At 46.4% G+C, this 23133-nt stretch overlaps 1 protein-coding gene across 8 annotated transcripts in view; it reads left to right on the top strand.

Moving 5' to 3' along the window:
• The first annotated feature begins 346 nt into the window (after positions 1 to 346).
• Positions 347 to 23133, top strand: part of KIFC3 (kinesin family member C3) — a 48173-nt gene continuing 25386 nt past the window's right edge. Inside the window, exons 1-7 of one of the 8 annotated variants that reach the window (XM_084644172.1) lie at positions 347 to 827; positions 1853 to 2022; positions 2578 to 2713; positions 4186 to 4303; positions 7535 to 7680; positions 11962 to 12142; positions 18509 to 18705. In XM_084644172.1, the coding sequence (XP_084500298.1) occupies positions 4222 to 4303; positions 7535 to 7680; positions 11962 to 12142; positions 18509 to 18705 (606 nt within the window). In that variant the 5' untranslated portion in view covers positions 347 to 827; positions 1853 to 2022; positions 2578 to 2713; positions 4186 to 4221. Of the gene's footprint in view, positions 828 to 1260; positions 1402 to 1460; positions 2023 to 2577; positions 2714 to 2741; positions 4304 to 4579; positions 4733 to 7534; positions 7681 to 11961; positions 12143 to 18508; positions 18706 to 23133 lie in introns of those variants that run through there. The other 7 variants (XM_084644173.1, XM_084644174.1, XM_084644171.1 and 4 more) reach the window with 7 other exon arrangements.

Below are 23133 nucleotides of genomic sequence, written 5' to 3' on the forward strand. Positions count from 1 at the left end.
TGCGATTAATGACAATTAGTGTTTTTAATGGCACAATTAATCACGATTAATGTTTTTAATCACTTGACAGCCCTGGTATTTATATTATGGTTTATTATTTAAAAATAAACCCTGCATTTGGGAATGACTTGATGGCCACCATGAGTTTGCATGGAACGCTTTTCACCCAGAAAGACCCCAGCATGCTTTACAAACCATGCCGGCGAATCCTTTCGACCACCACAGGAATGCATCCGCCGCTGAGGCGGAGCAGGGCAGCTTGTTTGCACCACTGGGCAACAGTTTAGGGCAGGAAGCGGGGGGGAGGGTTCTCCCAGAGAAGGGGCTGGTTGTGACCCCACGGGAGCGGACTCTGAGCTCTTCCCACGCCAAGCGAGCGAGAAGCTGGCCGGAGCTCCGAAGCCCGGTCTCTGTGCCCCTAGCTGGGGGGCGCTGCTGTCTCCTGGGGGATAAATGCAGCCGCTGTACGCCAGACAAAGGACAACAGCCCCTGCTCTCGCTCCTGGCTCCGGTCCGCGGCGGCCCTTTGGGGAAACTCCTCGGGTGGCTTTTGCTGCCTTCCTCCTGCTCCGCTGCACCTTCAGCCCGCTGCGAGCTCCCTGGCGAGCCCCCCCCCCCCCAGCGGGCGGCTCGCTGGTCCCTGGCAGGCTGGGGCGTGGGATCCGCCGCGCCGCCTCGCGCGGGGCCAGGGGCCCGCCCGGCGTCCCCCGTCCGCGGGCCCGGGCGGGGGCTCGCTCTGCTCCCCCCCCCCCAGCGCGGGCCTCTGCGGAGAAGGAGCTGCCGGAGTGCGGGAAGCCGGTTTCCACAGCAACCGGCAGCAAGTAGGGGTCAGTTATTTCCTGAGGAAAAGCATGTGTGTGCAAGGAGGGGGTGTGTGTGCAAGAGTGGAGTGTGTGTGTGTGCAGGGTGTGTGTGCAGGAGGGTATCTGTGTGCAAGGGTGGGGGTGTGTGTGCGAGGAGAGGTGTGTGTGCAGGGGGTGTGTGTGCAAGGAGGGTGGGTGTGTGTGTGCGAGGAGGGGGTGAGTGTGCAGGAGGGTGTCTGTGTGCAGGGGTGGGGGGGTGGGTGTAGGGTGTGGGGGGTGTGCAGGGCGGGGGGGGTGCGTATGTGCGTGTGTGCAAGGAGGGGGTGTGTGTGTGTGTGCGAGGAGGGGGTGTGTGTGCAGGAGGGTGTCTGTGTGCAAGGGTGGGGGGGTGTGCAGGGCGGGGGGGGTGCGTGTGTGCAAGGGAGGGGGGTGTAGGGGAGGAGAATGGGGAAGGTCCGCGACTTGCCTGCGGAATCCGGGCTCGCTCAGTGAGGGAATGACCACGCAGCCCCATTGCCATGGCACTCCTGGCCCTGGGGGCGGCTAGCCCGGGTATCAGTGCCGGGCGCCCACCCCGGGCCCGGGCAGCTCCGACTGGGTGAGTCTGGCCTCGGCCCTTTTTGTTTCGTGCATCAGCGGGCCGGGAGGGCAGAGCGAGGAAGGCAGGTTCGCAACGGGGATTTCTCCGGCTGCTTGCGGCAGCAGAGAGTCCCTGTCTCTTTTGTCTGGCCTGCCTCTGCTCTGGGTGCCTCTGCTTTGATCCTGGGGGGGGGTTCTTTCTTTTTGTCTCTGTGTGTGTGTTTCTCTCTCTCCTGGCCCTGCCACAAGGAGCCCGAAGAAGAGCTCTGTGTAGCGGGAAAGCTGGGCCCCTCCATCCGCAGAAGTTGGTCCCATATGCAGGACATTCCCTCACCTACCTCGTCTCTCTCAAAGGACTCTTTGTCATTGGCGGTGGGGGCGGAGTGGGAGCTAATGCAGCAGTAGGTGGCGTGCGCCTGACACAGCTTTGTGCCTTTTAACCAGGGCTTTGCTTCTGTCACCCCCTCCAGCTCCCCCAAATCGCCGCCGTTCCCATCGGTCAGTCTGTATTTCCAGTGACTTGTTTGGCAGCTGATGGCCCCTGGCCGGGTGTGCGCCGGCTGTTGGAATTCTCGTTTCTCCCCCGGAGCGTGCACCTGCTCTTGCGTTGCCATTACGCTTCACCGGCCAAGGCCCAAAGGTGTGACAAGAGCCCTGTCTGCGTGTGAGATGCATCAGAAATAGCAGGGCCGGGTGCTTCGAAATACATGGCGTTCATTCCATGAATATGTACAGCATAACGTGTGCTGTAATCTTAGTTTCAAGATTCAGCATTTCCAGCAGTCGGAATAAATGTACAGTAATAAGCAGCGGGATAATGCCAGGGTTCTGATCCTGCAGCTGCCACCGTCTCAATGGACCCCTGTGCCCATTTAGCGGCAGTTGGGAACTGGGGTCCCTGTTAGCGTGGGGTGGGTCACTCTAATAAGTGATGTAATGGTTAATGAGGCAGAGTGGAGAAGTGTTTTAAGGTTCCATTAATGTTCATGCAACACTCTGAAATCTTTGGATGAAAGAAGCTTGACGAGCAAAATAGAAAAGAGTGTTTTAATTAATGCACGTTAGGTGCTTCACAGGGCATAGAAAAGACAGTCCCTGCTCTGAATTGCTTCCAGTCTAAGCATACACTGATGACAGGGATTTTAAATAAAAATGCAATTAAAAAAAATTGTTTATTTCTCCTCTTCACCTCTAGTTTCTGATCATGGGCTATTTCTCTGTTCCTGCATGGCACTGGCTTTCCCTGCATAACTAAAGTCTGCTGCAGTTTCCACGGCATGCATCCGATGAAGTGAGCTGTAGCTCACGAAAGCTCATGCTCAAATAAATTGGTTAGTCTCTAAGGTGCCACAAGTACTCCTTTTCTTTTTGCGAATACAGACTAACACGGCTGTTACTCTGAAACCTTCTTTTAATGGGCTCTCTCCTGCTTCATAGATTTCTGACCAGAAGCTCTGTGTGTGTATGTGAGATGGTAAGGCTCATGTATCCAGTTCTGAGTTTGACCACACTGACGGAAACAATCCTAGATCACAGAGCACTCTCCTAATGACTCCTTTCTTCGTGCCGCTGCCTGGGTGCCAAGCCACAGGGCTTTTTTGGTTGTTTTCAGTTTTCTTTTCTCCCCTTCATTATGGCTTTGAGTTTAGAGTCAGTCCCCAAATCAGTGCTTTCTGACTACTTCACTGACTCAGCTGCATGTGCTTGAACCCGTGTTAGGTTCATCCTTCCTCTCCAGATGACCCAATGGGATCATTGAGACACAGAGTCATTGAACCACAACAATATGAATGAGAGCAGTTTTGTAACGTTATGAGTGATAGTTTAGATGTCTAATTGAAACAAACACGGCCAAATCCTTCCTCGTGAGACAAAGGATTTGAAGACTTCCTCTCAGTTTAATCCCAAATGAGGAGTCTCTTTCCAGATGAGTGAGGCGCAGTGGAGATGGAAGGTCTGGGCATCCAGATGGCGCATGCCACTTTGTAAAGCAGCTTGGATAGGAGTCTCTCTCTTCCCCAGTCTGCTTCCAGCCTCTGTGGTCTATGGTTCTCATCCTGTGGAGGCCTGATTGTGGGATGCACTAGGTCTCATTCTAATCTAAGTTATGAAGGTTTAAATCAAGTAATTCCACTGAAGTCCACTGGTGGAAACACTGGTGCAAGATGAGAATCAGGCTCAACAACTGAACAAAGACCCTGAATATCTTTGCTATTCGTTGTACGGTGGTAGCACTTTTGAAGGCCCCAATCAAGATCACAGCAGTGCAATAAGAGTGTGATGTGATGCAGAGGAGAACAGGTAAGAGACTGGGGCTTATTTACTGGCTATTGTACTAGGTTATCTACAGACTCATAGGACAACATGATTCCTACCCTGAAAAACTTACAATTGTAAAAGTTATAAAATCAAATGTTGTAGTGGAAGAAGCTGGAAATGATACAGGAATTATTAACCAAAACAATGTGGGTAAACAACACTGCAAACAATTATGGAAGCTATGGAATTTTGGCACTTAGAATCGAAACATCACAACATGAAGAAGGAAGAAACACAGCTACAATAACATTGCAAACAGGAATTATTAAGTTAATTACAGATACAGTGTGTGTAACATCTACTTTGTATAGGTCAGCATTTCTCATGTGGACAAATTCCCAGTATCAAATCTGAATCGTTCCAGATCTGTGTGGGAGTAGGAATCAAGTTGGGGACATTGCTACTTGCATGGCTTGCTAGAGTATCTCATCCTGGACTGCTAACTTCCTGCAGCTGGAATATCTTTGCTTGTGTTTATTCCCAGGCCCTGAGGTGTCGATCTGCTTTGGAACCCTATGCCATGATTACATCTCAGAAGACCTGGGATCTGGGACCTATTCCCTCATTGAAAGACCTGTGGAAAAAGGACCTCCCTCTTGACAGTGAGTATTAAGTGATGGCTCATCCCATTCCAGGCCCAGCCCACTCTTGCTCACGCCCTTTCTCACACTACAGCCAGGAGAGGCTAGAAAACCAGCGAGCCCACATTTTTGACATTTCTTTTTAGATGCCAGAGATGAGACTAAAATGGTTTCGGGGGAAGCAATTCCAAACCAGACAAAAGCTGTTAGGTAACTCCAGGGCTTAGCAGGCAGGTATTTCAGTGCTGCTGCTGTGGTGGAAGGTGAAAGGCTCCTCTCCTGCTTTCTAGTCAGAAGCCTTGGGACAAAAGTTAAATTTTAACATGTAAAAGAAAATAAATGATCTGTGATCTGCATGGAAGAAAAACACGTGGATTCTGTTCGTCCTTCATCTCAGCTCCTCGGGAGAGTTTGTTCTCTCTCTCTCTCTAAAGCACGTAAACCAAATAGGTGAGTTTAGTTTAACGTTCTTTCTTTTTCAGGGGCTGATGTCTTTTCAAAAAGTAGCTAAAAGAACCAAAACCCGCTTGTTGAAATACGCTGCTGCTTCTATGCAGTTATACACAACACCTGCTGTCTGTTTGCAGGCTTCAGGGTCACTCTGAGTCTGGGGCTAAATGTTAAAGCCAGGTTTTAGCAAAAGGACTAGATATTTTGGGTGGGAAATCAAAAACAAATGGATTTGTTGTTCACTCTGACACATTTAAGTTCTTAAACTTTGGCAGCAATTTGTCTATTTATTGTTTCCTCTTCTCTGATTTCTAACTACTGACCATAGACGTGTGTGTCTGAGAGGCTGGCCTGGTCTGCAGCAGCAGGGGTCTGAAGTTGTGTTTTCATTTCCCCCCCTACCCTTTCCCCACTGAGCTAGTAACATTCCTTTGTTACTGGGTGGAGAGACTGGTGGGGAGTGAGACACTAAAAGCCAGTGTACTGTATGATTAGCATGAGATGGTGTCCTTCCTGGTGGGGGAATAATAATGTACATTAATTGCACGTATGTAATACTTTTTATTTAAGGAACTACACGTGATTTTGAAAGGTTGTTATTCCTATTTTAAAGATGGGGAAACAGAGGCATAGGGAGGCAAAGTGACAAGCACAGCAAGATTATATATCTATCTTGTACGTATACAGCCATCTTCACCATAGTATCTGAATACTTCCCAATTATTTAAGAACAGAAACAGCAATAACAATCTCTCTGTCCCTTTCCAGCCTGTAGGAGAAATAGCTTGATTTATTTATAGTCGTTTTTTGGTGTGTTTGTGTATGAGAGAGATGAACAGATCATGGGAAAGCTAAATGGAAGAGTTCATTTTTGCATTTAGTTCTGGACATGGAGAGACCTGTAGTCTTTCTTATTTCTTTCAGGGCTGGGTTCCCTGGTTTAGGCCCAGCTCCCGTGAAAGTTCTCTTTTCCACCCTTTCAAGCCTCCCTCTGTGGTCTGTATATTCATTATACTAGTGGGACGTAGACGCCATAAGAAGTTATGGTCACTGAAGGAGAAATGATGTCTCAGATAGATTGGGCCACTCTTATACAGGGCTTTGAATATCAGGAAAGAGACATTGAGTAGCCACTGCAGAGAGCTGAGTGATTTTATACGGTCATGATGACCTGCACTGCTAAGCGGAGGGGTTGCTGTGTTTTGCACCCTCTGGAGCGTCATTCCTATACGTAATAAGTTGCAATGATCAAGCCTGGAGGTCACCAGAGTGTCACTGTAGTCAGGGCTGTGTTTGGGAGGAAGGAACACAATCTCCTCCTCATCACAGAAGAAAGTGAGTGTTTTTTGCCACCATGGCTATTTGAGTATCCAGTAGCATTGAGGAATCCACAACCATATCAACCCATAGCCTCCTGGTAACAGACACTCTTGAGAGCGGGGGATGAGAGAGGAGGCAAGTTCTGCAAAGTGCTTGCCACTTCCTGCCATCATCACTTTAGTGGTCCAGTCAGGGTTCAGCTTTAGCCGGCTGCTCTCCATCCAGGGATTGATTTTTGGCTAAGCATTGAGAGAGCTGGGAGATGATCCATTTTCTCAAGTGAGCTTTTTCTGCTGTTGGACCCAGAAAAGAACAGAGTGGCTACTTCGCCTCTAGATTTGTCCTTTTTGGTTCTGGTTCCATAAGGAAGAACACATTCAGAGGGGCAGAGGTGTTAGCTCATTAGTCCTGCAGTGTCAGTTAGACAGGTTTTGTGATGCAGACCTGGTCAGGCAATTAGATAGGGGATAAGATCGTGGATACTGAAGTCACAAAATAAGTGAGTGGCAAAGGTGGGAGGAGAACCCAGGAATCCTGATTCCCAATCCCCTTGTGTGGGAGTTTTGACAGTACAGAAAAAGTTCAGGCGTCTGACAACATTGTAGATTGAGAGGTGACGTTTGCATAATTCTTCAGAGTCTGTTTGGATTGTTTACAGGGTTCTTCATAAAGATACATGAATAGATTCCTACAGTTTGGATTCCTGTAACTTATGTTCATTTGCCAACAGATCATATTTGCCCTAAAGGGCTCATTTTGCTAATCAACATTGCCCAAGTTGTAAAAATACTTTGTTCTTGTATGGTGCTTTACATTTTCCAAATGACATACAAAGAGAAAGTTGTAGTCATATGTGAAATGAGTTTGACCAGTCTCAGCTCACTCAGGTAGGCAGACTGTAGCTTTGCTTACACCTTTTCCTTCTTCCCTTCGCCCACCCCTTCTCTCTCTAGTATCATAGATTATCAGGGTTTGAAGGGACCTCAGGTGGTCATCTAGTCCAACCCCCTGCTCAAAGCAGGACCAATCCCCAATTTTTGCCCCATATCCCTAAATGGCCCCCTCAAGGATTGAACTCACAACCCTGGGTTTAGCAGGCCAATGCTCAAACCACTGAGCTATCCCTCAGCCCTGTGGCTGAGATTCCATACAAAGCTCATGGTTTCTTCATTGACCTGAAGTATTTTGGGCAGCAGGAATCGAAAGCGTGACTGTAGTTGTTAATGACCTTGGCTGTGAGCCAGAGAAGGGAGGGGGCTTGAATACCAGCTTTAGTTACTAGCATGATGATGGATGGCCTGGAACAGAACTTGGGGGGTGGGCAGAGGGGAGGAGGAGATAGACTTGCTGAATGAGAACAGGAGGCATACATAAGACTGAATCAATCTAAAGGGATCCCTCCTCACTCTCTGCTAGACAAGCTGTTTGTAGTCAGTTTCTGCTGGGCTGATTTATTTAACATTATTTTTTGTTCTGTTCAAGGGAGTGGACAAGATTCACTCCTCAGTGACGGTGAAGAGGACTCGTCTGTCCAGACGTCTGTGGTGCCTGCATTGATCCAACATAAAACCCTCAGCGTGAACTGGTGCAGTGCTGCAAGTCCACAAGGCCTCTACCTGACTGTGCAGGTAAGGAACTCCTGATCCCCTTCTCGGTGGTTTCCTGCTTGAACTGTGTGTCTTTTCAGCTGTGTCTTTATGGGAAAGGGAGTGGGTTATCAACTAAGTATTATACTGGCATCTAGAAGTCATCTGCCTGCAGTGTAAGGGAGCCAAAAAATAGCTTGACCACTGGGGACTACCTGAGGTGTACAAAGGATTTCCTGGTGATATTAGGCTGGTGTAATGACAGTACACCAGGCCCCATCACAACTTCTGGTGCCTGGACATGTCAGGGACATGCCTCGGGAAGAGAAGGGTTGTGTTGGGGAAGGCAGGAGGCTGGAATGCTCTGCATTCGGGCTATTATGATCTGTTGGGTGCTCCTGTGGGGACTGTTGCAGGCAGGATGTTAGTCACAGCAGCCCCTAGGCTGCTCTAACTTGTGTCAAGGGCTGAATCAATCCCCTGTAGTTCCAAAATCTGGAAGGCATAAAGGTTGCTTACAGTCATCTTTGTGCTCCCTAGATATAGGGCTGCACTGAACTCATCTTAGCCACAGCCCAGGATCAGGGTCACCATCAGTAGAGGATCCCAAACCAAAAATCAGCAGTAGGGATCTCAGCGTTTCCCAGGAGGATGCATTTTGGGGGGAATATAATAAGTGTCCTCATTGTGAAACTCACAGCTGATTGAACTTAGTACGACCACCACTCTCACAGCAGAAAATCCTCTAAGGAATAAGGTAGGAACTTAGACTATGGAGCAACTGCTAGCTAATTTAAAAAAAAAATCACTCTTAGATTTAGAGGAGCAGCCGTGTTCATCTGTATTCGCAAAAAGAAAAGGAGTACTAGTGGCACCTTAGAGACTTATTCTCAAATAAATTGGTTAGTCTCTAAGGTGCCACTAGTACTCCTTTTCTTAGATTTAGGTGCCAGATTTTTAAAGCTAGCTTGTCTCTTTTCAAAATACAATTTATTCTGCTGTGTAAAGGCACTTTGTTGTAATGCTTTATTCCCTGAGTGGAGATGGAAAGGGTGCTGGGAAAATGTATCTCAGTTTGTCTGGAATGTGTCAGGAAACCAAATCCACTGAGGAAGTGGTAAAGATTTAGTGGAACTGTTAAGAATAACATTTTTGGTGTCACTTTTGAGCTATATAATAATCATTCAAGGGAGGAAGAAGACAAAACAAACAAACAAGCAAACAAAAAAACCAGCCCATGCTTTGCATATACCTTATCCCAAATCTAAGATTGTGCAATAGGGTTTACTAACTACTGATTAGATGGGTCATGGGTGGGGGAGATGATGGTAGTAATTTCATATGGAGGGGTTAGAACAAAGGATTGAGAGTCAGGACTCCTGGGTTCTAGTTCCATTTCTGTCACTCGTTCATTGCTGGACTTTGGGCAAGTCACTTAGATTCATAGATATTTAGGTCAGAAGGGACCATTATGATCATCTAATCTGACCTCCTGCACAACGCAGGCCACAGAATCTCACCCACCCACTCCTGCGAAAAACCTCTCACCTATGTCTGAGCTATTGAAGTCCTCAAATTGTGGTTTAAAGACTTCAAGGAGCAGAGAATCCTCCAGCGAGTGACCTGTGCCCCATGCAACAGAGGAAGGCGAAAAACCTCCAGGGCCTCTTCCAATCTGCCCTGGAGGAAAATTCCTTCCCGACTCCAATTATGGCGATCAGCTAAACCCTGAGCATATGGGCAAGATTCACCAGCCAGATACTACAGAAAATTCTTTCCTGGGTAACTCAGATCCCACCCCATCTAATATCCCATCACAGGCCACTGGGCCTATTTACCATGAATATTTAATTACCAAAACCATGTTATACCATCTCTTCCATAAACTTATCGAGTTTAATCTTAAAGCCAGATAGATCTTTTGCCCCCACTGCTTCCCTTGAAGGCTATCCACTTAATCCATGTCTCTATACAATGGAGACAATACCTATGTGTTTCACAGGAGCGTAGTATAGCTTCAGAAATTACCTTTTGTAAAGTGCTTCGTGAATGCGGGATGACAGGTACTATAGAAATGCAACGTATTGTTTTCTGGCTGCGGACTGAGAATTGCTCTCCCTCATCTTGAAGTTAAATTCAGAAACGTTCCAGTTGTAATAACCATTCACCATTTTGTGTTGAGTATTGTACTCACTCATGCCTTTCAGGTTTATGCTCTTCAGGGCAGGGACTTATCCGTGGGACGCCGCTCACCTATTGTACAGGGCTTTCTGATCTTAAGCCTGGTCTACGCTACCAAGTTTTACCAGTAAAACTTGCCTATTTCAGAACATTATAGATACAGTGTAACTCATAAAAGTAGCTTCTGAACGGGGTGGGGGAAAATTCTCAAGTCTCAGTCAGGGAACAGATTACACCAAAACCTTGTCCACGCTGACCATTTCCAGAAAACCTTCCAACGTTGCTCCAGCCCCAGAACAATTCCACTGGTGACAACAAAGGAGAGAGTGCTGTTACCACTCTGTCATCTCCACTTGCTTTTAGACGACGTGAGGGTGAAAATGCTAGAGCCCGGCCTGCACTCGTGCCCGCATCGCTGTTAGTGCTGGCATTAGAGCTACAGCGGAGAAATCCCAATAATTGTCCCTGTAGAGACAGCTTCACAGTCCTGTCTGCAGGCCGTTAAGGTAGTCCTCGCACCGCACCAGAAACAGTGTAATCCTTCCTAGGGTAGCAGAAAGGAGAAGGCTGGAATGGAGAAGAATGTAGATTTTTTTTTTCAGGGTACTGAATAATTGCTACATAAATTACTATAATCCCCTTATTTCTCTGCATCCTTCCAGATCTGCTATACTTGGGTAAAACTGTTAGAAGTTAGGCTTGCTCCAAATCCGTGCCTCTGAACAGTGGCTCATTGTAGTTAAATGGCCCACGGAAATGAGCTTACAGTGTGATAGAGCAGCAGAAAAAGCCAGCGTGAATTCAGAAACAACATGTCATGGAACGCAGAGTTGACAGTCTGTAGAACGACTACGCCAACTGGAATACTGTGTACAGGGCTGGGTCCCTCTCAACCAGTTAGGTGCTGGCAAATTGGAAAGAATACAGAGAATAGTAAATGTGATTTAGAAATGAGAGGCATTGATTTATGAGGCTAGATTAAAGGATACATTTGTATATATTAAAGGACAGACTAAACTAAACATGTGCATTTTGGCTAAACCACAACAAAGGTAGGAAGGGACATGACTATCTACCAATAGGATTCAAATATTAAGGAGAGTGAGGACTTGTTTAAGGTGGTTCAAGGATGGGGGTGTAACTAGGAGGAATGGGATGAAATTAAGGAAAGGAAAATCGAGATTGAATGTCAATGAAAACTTCCTGACACTGAAATCTGTAAAGCTCTGGTAACGTCTCCTGAGGAACGTGGTGGAAGCCTCATTGCTTGGGTGATCTGAAACTAGATTGGACAAAACACCAGCAAATGTAGTGAGAGGAATAATCCCTGCACGGAACCATGTCTGGGGCTACATGGACTAAAGGACTTAATGCATCTTTTCTGTCGCTGGTTTCTGATTCACTCTGTCTGGTTTCTTTCCTGCTGAAATGGATTTTTTTCCCCCTCCTCCTTTTTCCCATCAACCTTGGCTTGGCTCGCCTGGTTGCAATCAGGAAATCACCTGCTATGCGATGAATGGATCCGCCTCAGTCACTGTAATTAGTGTCACTTTTTTCTTACATTGCCATCTAATTTTCTGTCCCCTGCCTGTCTTCTCCTTGTTCCTTTCTCTCCAAAATAGTTTTCAGAACTTTGAAAAATGCCCGCGATGAGAGATGCTGATTTCCAGTCTGTAGTTTGTATTTGAGACCATGTGTATGCTGCTTCTTGTCTTTTGCCTTGTGACTGACCTTTTGGAAACCTGAGGTTGATGAGAGCTGAAAGCTGGAGGGAAAGTGTGGGAGAACATAGGAGGTCACTGGGGAAGAGGGCACCGATGGCTTTAGTGGGATGGCACAGGCTGGAGTTTGATTAGGTTGGAACGACAATGGAAGGAGTTTGGTTTAGCAGGTAGGGAGTTGACCAGATCAGAGTGGTGCAGGGAAGCAAAGAAGATGTGAAGACAGCAGAAATATATCTTGAAATACTGTGTGATACTGAGGTACCTGTAATGATTTCAATACCCTGGGGCACAGGGTGACCTTTCAAAATCTCACTCAGTCAAAATCTCGCTCAGTCTGTGATGAGAAGTCTAGGGATGGTTTGTGCCCTCTTGAGTTACAATGCCCTTTAAAGGGAAAATGGTTGTGTTTTGAATGCAGGCCTTGCAGGACAAGTTGTGCAAGGACAAGAGTCAGGTGAAGAACGAAGAGACACATCATCAGCCACAGACTCAGTGTAGGACCCAGAAGCTGGGCATAGAGAAGAGGCCGGGGTCTGCTCTCAACTGGGACGCTGGAGCACAGGGCCAGGAAGCCTGCAGCATGAACTTTGAGAAAACAGGTAAAGGGGGAGGCATGAAAATTGGTGGCCATTAATTCTTACGCCGATCTCTGTCTTAAGGCAACACAATCAGAAAGAAACTGCTTTCTAGTGAAATGAGCTAGGGGGTAAGTGAATTTCCTCAGCTCACAGCTAATGCAATGATTCTTTTATATAAATAGAAACTGATTACTCGTTAGGGAATCAGTTTGACTCAAGAGGGATCAAATGCAAACCAGGTGTTCGCAGGCAGGTAACAAAAATGAGCTGAGCTTGGTCACTGACAGATGAATCTAACCTTTGATCTGAAGCAGAATGATCTTGTTTATTTCTTGTCTTTTAAGGAAATGTTATCACAGCACAGTTATAACCACCTATTCCCTCCGAGTGCATTGCCGCCTCCTTTCCTCTTCATCCCTGCTCTCTTGCATCCCCTCGGCCTGAGTTTTTATCCTGTTCTGTGTCTGTTTCGCCTAGTAGTGCCGGCACGTGTCCCTGTGCTCTTGGGTATCGTTTAAATGTTCTGGTTTTGTCTTCAGCCCCCTTCCCACTAGAGGAGATAAATGGCATTTCAGAAGATTATACTTCTTGCTTTGAAAGCTGCTTCTTGCCCAGATGCTCTTCTGAATCTTACGCAGTTAAACTGACAGCTCAAATGTGGGACCTCGTCTTTGCTGTCCTGCAAGTGCTGAGGACAGTGTCCACTGTAATGTGTTCAAGAGGCTGGTCTACTCTTGATGGTTATTCAGAGCTTTTTTATCCCTCTCGCTGGTTAACTTCCAAAGTGGACAATGTGGATTTGGCAGAAATGGAGTCCTTATTGCTCCTTTTGTCCCGCTTCCCATCCTTCCAGAGGCAACATCTCTCGTACAAGAGTCCAGCGAATGTAAGTGTCTCCTCAGGCTTGGAGTCTGTTGGCAGGGAAAAGGAGGTGAAGGAAGAGCTTTTCACTAAAGGTGCATGGAAGCGTATTCACCTTTCTGAGAGAAATGGCAGATCTGATTCTTATCCACTCATGCCAGTTTAACTCCATTGACTTCTGGGGGTTATTCCTATTGTGCAGATTCAGGCCTCGTGTCCCTGGTGAGGAAGAAGCTACGCAGAAACTGTGCTGCAAGTTGGATTTTGATTCCTATTATTTATTTTCTCCATCAGAAACTCATTACCTGGGCTTGTCCAGACACACCAGAGTGAGCCACTCCCTGCTGTACTCTGGTTTAGAACTGACTGGGTTATCTGTGGGAGACGTCTCTCTCCGCCCTGAGCGGGCCTCAGGACAGAGCGTGTGCGTGAGAGCACCAAGCATGTTACACAGAAGAGGCGTCTCAGTGACAGAAACAGGAAGGAGCTTAAGAAAGGGGGAAGGCCTGCCAGCTGGTGATGTCAGGTTCCAAGAGACAAACAGTGATGCAAAGAGTAGGCAGATGCATGAACTGCAACTTTCTTCTCAGGCAGGGGAACTAGCGTGTGAAAATGACGTAGCTGGAGTAAGTATACAGTGAGTTAGACCTAGAATTTATCTTCGCAAGTCCGTGGTACCCCCTTCTCTGAACCCCCCTGCTGCTGCTGAGTTATTTCCTCCTGTGCTGCCCCTGCTCCCCCTGCCGCTTCGCTAAGCCTTTAGCTGCTCTTCTAGCTGGGCCCACCCGAGGCAAAAGGCTCCTCTGAACTTTGCTGATCCCTCCATCTGCTAATGCTCCTTGAGCTTTTTACTGGCTTTGCTCGTAGGTGAAGCAGGCTTTCCTGCTTTATACGCTCCCCATTCTCTGGCAAATGGTTGGCAAGATGCCAAATAGAGAGGCTCAAGACACCACACAGTCAGCTATAAATAGGGCCCTACCAAATTCACGTCCATTTTGGTCAATTTCACGGTCATAGGATTTTAAAAATCGTAAAATTTCATTTCAGCTATTTGAATCTGAAATTTCACGGCGTTGCGACTGTAGGGGTCCTGACCCAAAAAGGAGTTGTAGGGGGGGAGGAGGGGTTTGCGGTATGGCTACCCTTACTTCTGCCCTGCTGCTGGTGGGGGCGCTGCCTTCCGAGCTGGGCAGCTGGAGAGCGGCAGCTGCTGGCCGGGAGCCCAGCTCGGAAGGCAGAGCCCCCGCCAGGAGCAGCATAGAAGTCAGGATGGCCTGGCCTGGTGTTGCCACCCTGACTTCTGCCCTGCTGCTGGCGGGGCGCTGCCTTCCGAGCTGGGCGCCCGGCCAACAGCCGCCCTTCTCCAGCCTCCCAGCTGTGAAGGCAGCACAGAAGTAAGGGTGGCAATACTGCGACCCCCCCCTAAAATAACCTTGTGACCCCCCCCTCCCCCGCAACTCCCTTTGGGTCAGGATCCCCAATTTGAGAAACACTGGTCTCCCCCGTGAAATCTGTATGGTATAGGGTAAAAGCACACAAAAGACCAGATTTTGCAGGGGGAGACCAGATTGCACGGTCCGTGATGCGTTTTTCATGGCTGTGAATTTGGTAGGGCCCGAGCTATAAAAAGCTGAAAAGCCAGAAAGTGTTGAAATAACAGGAGATTTCATTTGTACGCTTTGCACATCAACGGCTGGCTACCTCAGCACCTTCTAAACAATTTCAGTGTTAAATGCCCCATATAAATCCTATGATCTGATCTGCCCTGTACATAATCAACATGTTTTGTGAATACTTGGGTACTGTACACATCTTACTGCAGCCTTTGTGGAAGTCACTGATGTCCACTTTAAAAGTTTTTCAGAACAAGCATGGAAGTCTGTGTTGCAAAGCTAGCTGTGTGTGTGTGTAACTCACAGTGTGAAGTGTCTGCCTAGCTTTGAACTCTAGCATACATAGAATACTGCTGTGTAATTAGCTTCCCAACCAGTAAGTCCGTGTGGTAAGTTATATAATGTAGGCCAGCCTGCTCCATTGGCAGACCTGCCTTTCCAAGCCTCCGGTTTCCCAAGAATGGTTTCTGGAGAATAACATGTTGGAACAGATGATATACCCTGTACCAAAGGGGAACATGTTCAAAGCATAGAAAAATGCCACGCTTTGTTTGAATTAAGTTGGGTACAATTGCCATGGTTTTAAATGGAATGGTTTATATTCCCTAGCAGAAGGATTCAGTGTCCCAGCACAGGATTAAAATGGATAATACACACAGATACACAGTGGTTTCATACGTGCCCTGACATCTCCTTTAAACCTAGGATAACACTTTTGAGGTGAGAATGCTCCAAAAGGAACAACACTTTGCGTTTATATATCACTTTACAGGTTCTTTTCTTAACGTCTGGTGGAGGTTATCCCATCTGGTAGATATTATCCCTCTTTTACATACAGAGAAACTCAGGTACTAAGAGAGGTTAAAAGCCAACAAAAGTGCACATTGCTTTTGGACCCCCAACTTGAGTCACTCTCAAGGTGTCTCAAGCATCCAAAAATTAAGGCAAAATGCCACCCAGAATCAGTGGTCACTTGTGAAAATATTGGCCCTATTCATAGACTACAAGGCCAAAAGGAATCAGGCTGATCATCCGCTCTGACCGCCTGTATCCATAGCACTTTCCCAAATTAGTTCCCGTTTGAACTAGAATATACCTTTTAGAAAAACGTCCAATCTAGATTAAACAATTTCCAGTGATGGAGAATCCACCACAACCCTTGGCATGCATCTTATTTCTAGTTTGTATTCAGCCACTGGATCTTATGTCTTCGAACTGGCCATGGTCACACGCCAAATCAGTGACGGAGCTAGGATTAGAACTCAATACCTGCTTTTCAGCCCTTTGCTTACACCATTATCTCATAACTTCTCTAGACAGGGACGAACACGTCAAAGGCCCACAGCTGGTATATTAAACACTTCCATGTGGTCCAAACGTGTCTTAAGAAGAGACCGAGCTACCAAATGCTTACGGGGAACAAAATTTAGTTTTGCAGCAAAAGCAGCTTCTTCTGATAAATACGCTTTTCATAAAGCAAGCAACTTCGGCTGCTTGCAGTTAGCCAGACAATTACTAGCCCCATTACTTGCCCTTAAAGCCACAGAACTGTGTCATTTCCAGTAGGGCTTATTTAAACCAGGTGAGAGGCAGGGCAGGGTAGTATTAGGCTCATGGCAGGCTGGAATCCTGACCCAATCTCTCTTTCTTATGGCCACAGATTCTCCCTCCTGACCACCATAGCGCCTCCTTGTAGTGTCACCCCAAATCCTGGGAACTAGCCAGTCTCTTTACTTTCACCTGGGAATTAGCAAGTACTTTAAGGGTTAGTTACAAGAGCTACAATGTATGCATAGCTAGGTCTCGATGAACATATATGTCTATATAATAGGGGATATCTGCAGCCTTTCTCCAATCAAAAATACAAGCCCAAATATAATATAAACCATATAAAGCCACCCACAACCTGCTTCCAAAAAATAATGCTCCCTTCATAATTAATTTAAGTTAAAACAACAAAGCCTGAGGAGCTGTGAGGTGCCTTTTGTTTCCTCACTGCTGAGTCTCTTATGGCATCAGTTCTCTTACCATGAAGGCAGCGCAGTGAGAAAATAGCAGGGCACTTTCCTCCCACAACTCCTCACTTTTCCAGGTTGTTTGTCCACTGTGAATTGCAGCCACCGTCAGACCCTCCCTCACCTGCCACGGGTTTTCGATCAAGGCATCTGAATGTAGGAGTTTGTGCAATTTTTTTTTTTGTTCTTCTGAATTAAAAAATATGAATAGTAAAGCCCGACATTACCTGAGGGACTTGAGAGTAGGGTAGAAATAAGGGCCTTGCAAAGGCAGGGTGGACTAGTGGGTAGGTCACTGGACAAGGCCTTTATGAGAGATGTGTTTGAGTCCTGGCTCAGCCACAGACGTCGTATGTGACTTTGGGCAAGTTACTGAATCTATCTGTAAAGTTAAAAAGGGGGATAGTACTTCTCTGCCTCATAGTGGTGTTGTGAGGATAAGATCCACCGATGACTCTGAGGTGCTTAGATACTACCATTATGAGGGCAATGTAAGTACTTAGACATGTCGATAGGAGCTGCAGACCAGACCTGCCCTTACTGTTTTGTAGGGCCAGATTGTTACAAATAGGAGCTGAGTGGGGAAAATGAGTGAGATGTGACCATGGAGCACTGTTAGGAGATTACGGCATGTGGCATGGAGGAAGGAGATTGCTTTACTACCTCTCAGTATTATTCTCTTCACTAGATAGCCTTTTGTATCATGCTTTGGATTGTGGCTGGTGCTCTCCTTCACTTGCTGGCCACAGCCAAGAGTGAAATGCCTTGTAGTCCCCTTGGCTCAGCCCCCCTTCTTGGTAGAACTATTGTCCATTGCGAAGGGTGTATTGGGTTATTTTCCTCCGTTTGCCCCAAAGCATTTTTTTTTACGTGTTAAATGAAATCACGGGCTCTGTCTGTGTGTTTTCTTTCTTGCTCGTGGAGCCAGGAATGTGGAAGTCAGCAGGTGATGAACTCCTCAGCCCGGGGCTCAGAAGCAGTGGGGTATTTATGAACATCACATGCTTGTGTGCTCACAGTGTACTTTCCACCAGCCAAACACCAACAGAGAGTTTCCTGGGGGGTTGTGACTGTGGAGATGTGACGTTTGTGTCATTGCTGACACACACTGTTGTTTCTCTCACACGTGCGCTTGCGTCTCTGGGCATGGAACACTGTTCCCCACATGCTTCCATTGGCTCAGTGGCCACCATTTTCCATCTATGACGAACTGAACATCTTTTAAAGACAATTTAAAAAATATTTGAAGGTATTGAATTGTCAGGATTTGTCTCAAATGCCTTCTGCGACACTTTCTTCAGCCCTGATCCTACAGGCACTTAAGCATGGGTGTGACTTTACTCTGGGGGTACTCTGTAGTCCTGCTACGCTCAGTGAGACCGCTCACACGAGTAGTTAGGCACATGCGTACGTGCTTACAGAATCACAGCCTTGTTTTGGGTCTGTCAGTGTGCATGGAACTCTCAAACAAATTACTGTTCAAAGGTGTACGCACTTATTTCAGGAAAAACTTCCAATCAAATGATTCATCTTCTGTATCCGGAGCATCCCTGCAGCTCCTTCTGGGGGCCGGCAGAACTGCCCCGAGCTTCACTGCTGGTTCTTTCCCTCAGAGCATTGATTGGAGCAGCGGGTGGTTACTGGAGTCATGAAATGGTCCTCTGCATCTACAGCATGTTTAGCCCGTGCTGCTCAGGAAGGAATCTGGGGTTTTCACTGCTGTTATGGACCTTTTCTTTTTGTCTTCACATCTCCTGCTCCACTTTAGTCAGTTAGTGGGCCCTGCTTTTAGTCCACACTTACTGGCCTCTCCTGGCGTGCGTCTGTCCGCCAACCTCCATGCATTCACACCTACCTGCTGCTTTGTCAATGTAATGCTAACACTCCTCTTGTTGCAGGCGGAAGATTCTTCGGTGGGAAATGCTCCAGCTTGTCAGGAGCACGTCAGTTTCCTATGATCCAGAAGATGGTGGAGTCTGTGGCCCAGCTGCAGGAGGAGAAGCTGCGGCTGCAGGAAGAGCTGCTGGCACTGCAGGAGAAACTTTCTGCAGGGCAGAATGAAGAACTTGCTGTGTCTGCCCAGCTGCAAGATCAGGTACCGCACAAGATGGGGGAGGAAGAACTCTGGGAGTGAACCGAGACATTTTTCAGGGTCCAGACCCCAAAAGGTATTAGGTTCCTAGCTTCCATTGATTTCAAAGGCAGTTAAGTGCCTAAATACCTTTGAGGATCTCGACCAAGGCGTTTAGGCCAACATTGTAACTTACGTGTAAATTGCTATGTTCCAAGTGCTCTCACACTCAATATCTGATCTAATTCCTCTTGTAGAATCACAGAATCATAGAATCTCAGGGTTGGAAGGGACCTGGTCATCTAGTCCCACCCCCTGCTCAAGGCAGGACCAATCCCCAACTAAATCATCCCAGCCAGGGCTTCGTCAAGGCTGACCTTAAAAACCTCTAAGGAAGGAGATTCCACCACCTCCCTAGGCAACGCATTCCAGTGTTTCACCACCCTCCTAGTGCAAAAGTTTTTCCTAATATCCAACCTAAACCTCCCCCACTGCAACTTGAGACCATTACTCCTTGTTCTGTCATCTGCTACCACGGAGAACAGTCTAGATCCATCCTCTTTGGAACCCCCTTTCAGGTAGTTGAAAGCAGCTATCAAATCCCCCCTCAGTCTTCTCTTCCGCAGACTAAACAATCCCAGTTCCCTCAGCCTCTCCTCATAAGTCATGTGTTCCAGTCCCCTAATCATTTTTGTTGCCCTCCACTGGACGTTTTTCAATTTTTTCACATCCTTCTTGTAGCGTGGGGCCCAAAACTGGACACAGTACTCCAGATGAGACCTCATCAATGTCGAATAGAGGGGAACGATCACGTCCCTTGATCTGCTGGCAGTGCCCCTACTTATACAGCCCAAAATGCCATTGGCCTTCTTGGCAACAAGGGCACACTGTTGACTCATATCCAGCTTCTCGTCCACTGTAACCCCTAGGTCCTTTTCTGCAGAACTGCTGCCTAGCCATTCGGTCCCTAGTCTGTAGCGGTACATGGGATTCTTCCATCCGAAGTGCAGGACTCTGCACTTGTCCGTGTTGAACCTCGTCAGATTTCTTTTGGCCCAATCCTCTAATTTGTCTAGGGCCCTTGGTATTCTATCCCTACCCTCCAGCGTATCTACCTCTCCTCCCAGTTTAGTGTTATCTGCAAACTTGCTGAGGGTACAATCCACGCCATCCTCCAGATCATTTATGAAGATATTGATCAAAACCGGCCCCAGGACCGACCCTTGGGGCACTCCACTTGATACCAGCTGCCAACTAGACATGGAGCCATTGATCACTACCCGTTGAACCTGACAATCTAGTCAGCTTTCTATCCACCTTATAGTCCATTCATCCAGCCCACACTTCTTTAACTTGCTGGCAAGAATACTGTGGGAGACGGTGTCAAAAGCTTTGCTAAAGTCAAGGAATAACATGTCCACCGCTTTCCCCTCATCCAGAGAGCCAGTTATTCTGTTGCTAAGAAACACATATTTTAAAGCAGATATTTTGCAAGACCTAGATACACAATGTGTTGTGCTCCCTTTGTTGGCTCTGTGTAACAGCAGTCAACTCACAGGTCTAGTGCAGGAGTCATGGAGGAATGTTGGGGGGAGCGGTGACGCCAGGCAGCTTGGACTTCAGCCTGGCGTGGCGGGTGCCGCCTCCACCCCAACTCACCTCTTTTTTTGGTCTGGGTTGCGGGGGAGACACAATCAAAAATTGTAACTGAAAGCGGGGGCTGAGCTCAGTTTGAAAACTGCTGGTCTAGTGGTTAGGGCAGGACTCTAGGAATGAGGACTTTGAGTTCTATTCACAGGTCTGCCTTTGGCTTTTTCTGATTTTGAACAAGTCACTAAGCAGCTGCATGCTTCAGGTTCCCTGTCTAATCTTCCTCTGAATCAGTTTTGTGGCATTTCAATAATCTCATGAAGTGCTTATAAATCCTTTGATGAAAAGAGCTCGTTAAGCACCAAGTATTGCTGCCTAGCAAACCTACTCTCAGAGCTATGCTGTGATTCTCCATTATACTAGTGTACAAAGGGCCCAGCACGATAGGTTTGTGGTATGAAATAAGCAAGTTAATTCTAGTGTCATTCAAAAGGCAGGAAGTAAAAAACACATTTAAAAATCAGTTTTCCAGCTGAGAAGGAGAAAACTGATAAGAGAATAGGTATGTGGGTGGGTGGATGTGGGGAAAAGGGTGGTGCATGAAGTACAAAGACATTCTTTGGTTTCTAAGAAAAAACAACAGATGTTTTAAAGTCATTACCTGGTTGTTTGTCAAAGTGTAGCAAGATTGTGCAACACTGGTAACCACCGCCCATACAAAAAAAATAGCATTTATTTGTGAAAAAGTGGGACTACAGTGGGAAGGGGGGTTGGTTTATAACTCTAGATGTAACTATGGTCTGATTCTGCTCTTAATTACACAGATCTAAACATGACCGAATAATTGTATTGAGTTCAGTTGGGTTACTCTGTATGACACCAGTGTGCATAAGTTAAAGCAGAATCTGGCCCTATACCAGCTGACAGAGAGAGAGAGAGAGTGACATTGTATACAGGAGGCAAATCTCTGCTAGGGAAAAACATCTAGTTAGCATGTGGACAAAGGAGAAGGATAAATTAACATGTCCCATTTCTTTAAAGAGACTTTAAAGGCTAAAAGAAAGGAGGACTTGTGGCACCTTAGAGACTAACAAATTTATTTGAGCATAAGCTTTCGTGAGCTACAGCTCACTTCATCGGATGCTGTAGCTCACGAAAGCTTATGCTCAAATAAATTTGTTAGTCTCTAAGGTGCCACAAGTCCTCCAGAGTAGCAGATTAACATGGCTGCTACTCTGAGACAGTAGTCCGGTTACTCCCAGACCCAAAGGACCAGTCATGTATACCAGGTCAGTTGCACCTTAGATCTCGCACTAAAGATAAAGCTTGAAGCCAGTCCTGTCAAACTATCTAAAGATTTATTAACTAGGAAAAGGAAACAAGTCCTCCTTTTCTTTTTGCAAATACAGACTAACACGGCTGCTACTCTGAAACCTGTTTAAAGGCTAAGAGATACAAAGGCCACACCTACGTGCCAGACCTAGCTAAGAAAACCAGTGGGTGTCATTTCTAGCAATTGTGGCCAGGCTGCAGATACAACCAGTGAGGTCTAACCAGGCAAGCAACCAGGCTCCACCTATTTTTGCAGGAAGGGGTGGGTCTCCACTGCAGGAGAAGTGAATCAGTGTCTCCTGTGGTTGTCTTCATCTTCAGCTGAGGAAGAGAGATGAGCTGGTATTTTCTAATTTAACACTGTGAGTTTTCTGCTAATGAATTTAGGGTTAAACAAACGCTGATGTTAAATGTACTGATAATCACTTATTCTGAGTGGCATTTGTATCACAGGTGAATGCTTGTCTGCAAATACTATTAATTCTAAAGACATTTCAAGACTGACCTGGGTGACTGACTGGCTGACGTTGGAATGGTATGAAGTGTATAAATCCATTCCCGGATAGATGGCTATGTGTAATGCAGACTTGCTTTTGATTTTTTTTTACTTGTTTTTTGTGTCCACACTGTAAGGACCAACTATTGTAAGTGTCCATAGGTTTTGACTCTTTTTAGAGAGATGCTGTTGTTGTTGCTTTGAAATAGTGTAAAATTTCAATATTAAAGGGAAGTAAAATGATTAAAATCTAAGGTATGGATATTAAAAGATTAATTATTCTTAGTGATTTTTAATCCATTAGATCTGTTCTTTGCATTTCTCTCAGGTTGGACAATGAAAACAGCTCAGTCAGTCGCAACTTTTTTAACTTTTTTCTTCACTTCCTGGTTCTCATGCACTTGCGCAGTGCTGCCGTATCTGGGGCTCTCTTGTTTAAAAACAAACTCCTAATTCTATTGGTCTTCGGTTTTGTCGAAGTTTGTCTTTATAAAAGCGTAATTGTTAGGCAGTGTATGACTTCTCAGTGTACTTTTTTAAATGGAACAGCAAGTGTGGGGTGGGATCTGAGTTACCCAGGAAAGAATTCTCTGTAGTATCTGGCTGATGAATCTTGCCCATATGCTCAGGGTTCAGCTGATCGCCATATTTGGGGTCAGGAAGGAATTTTCCTCCAGGGCAGATTGGAAGAGGCTCTGGAGGTTTTTCGCCTTCCTCTGTAGCACGGGGCACGAGTCACTTGCTGGAGGATTCTCTGCTCCTTGAAGTCTTTAAACCACGATTTGAGGACTTCAGTAGCTCAGACATAGGTGAGAGGTTTTTCGCAGGAGTGGTGGGTAAAATTCTGTGGCCTGCGTTGTGCAGGAGGTCAGACTAGATGATCATAATGGTCCCTTCTGACCTAAATATCTATGAATCTCAGAATATGGTAATACCATGTATTTAAGTACTCATTCTAACTTCACCTCATTAGATGGGTGTAACTTAAAGTGAGCTTAATTAATTGTAGCATAATGTAAACATGTATTTGTTTT

Source organism: Lepidochelys olivacea, assembly GCF_965140295.1.
Source record: "Lepidochelys olivacea isolate rLepOli2 genome assembly, chromosome: 12".
Taxonomy (NCBI): Eukaryota; Metazoa; Chordata; order Testudines; family Cheloniidae; genus Lepidochelys; species Lepidochelys olivacea.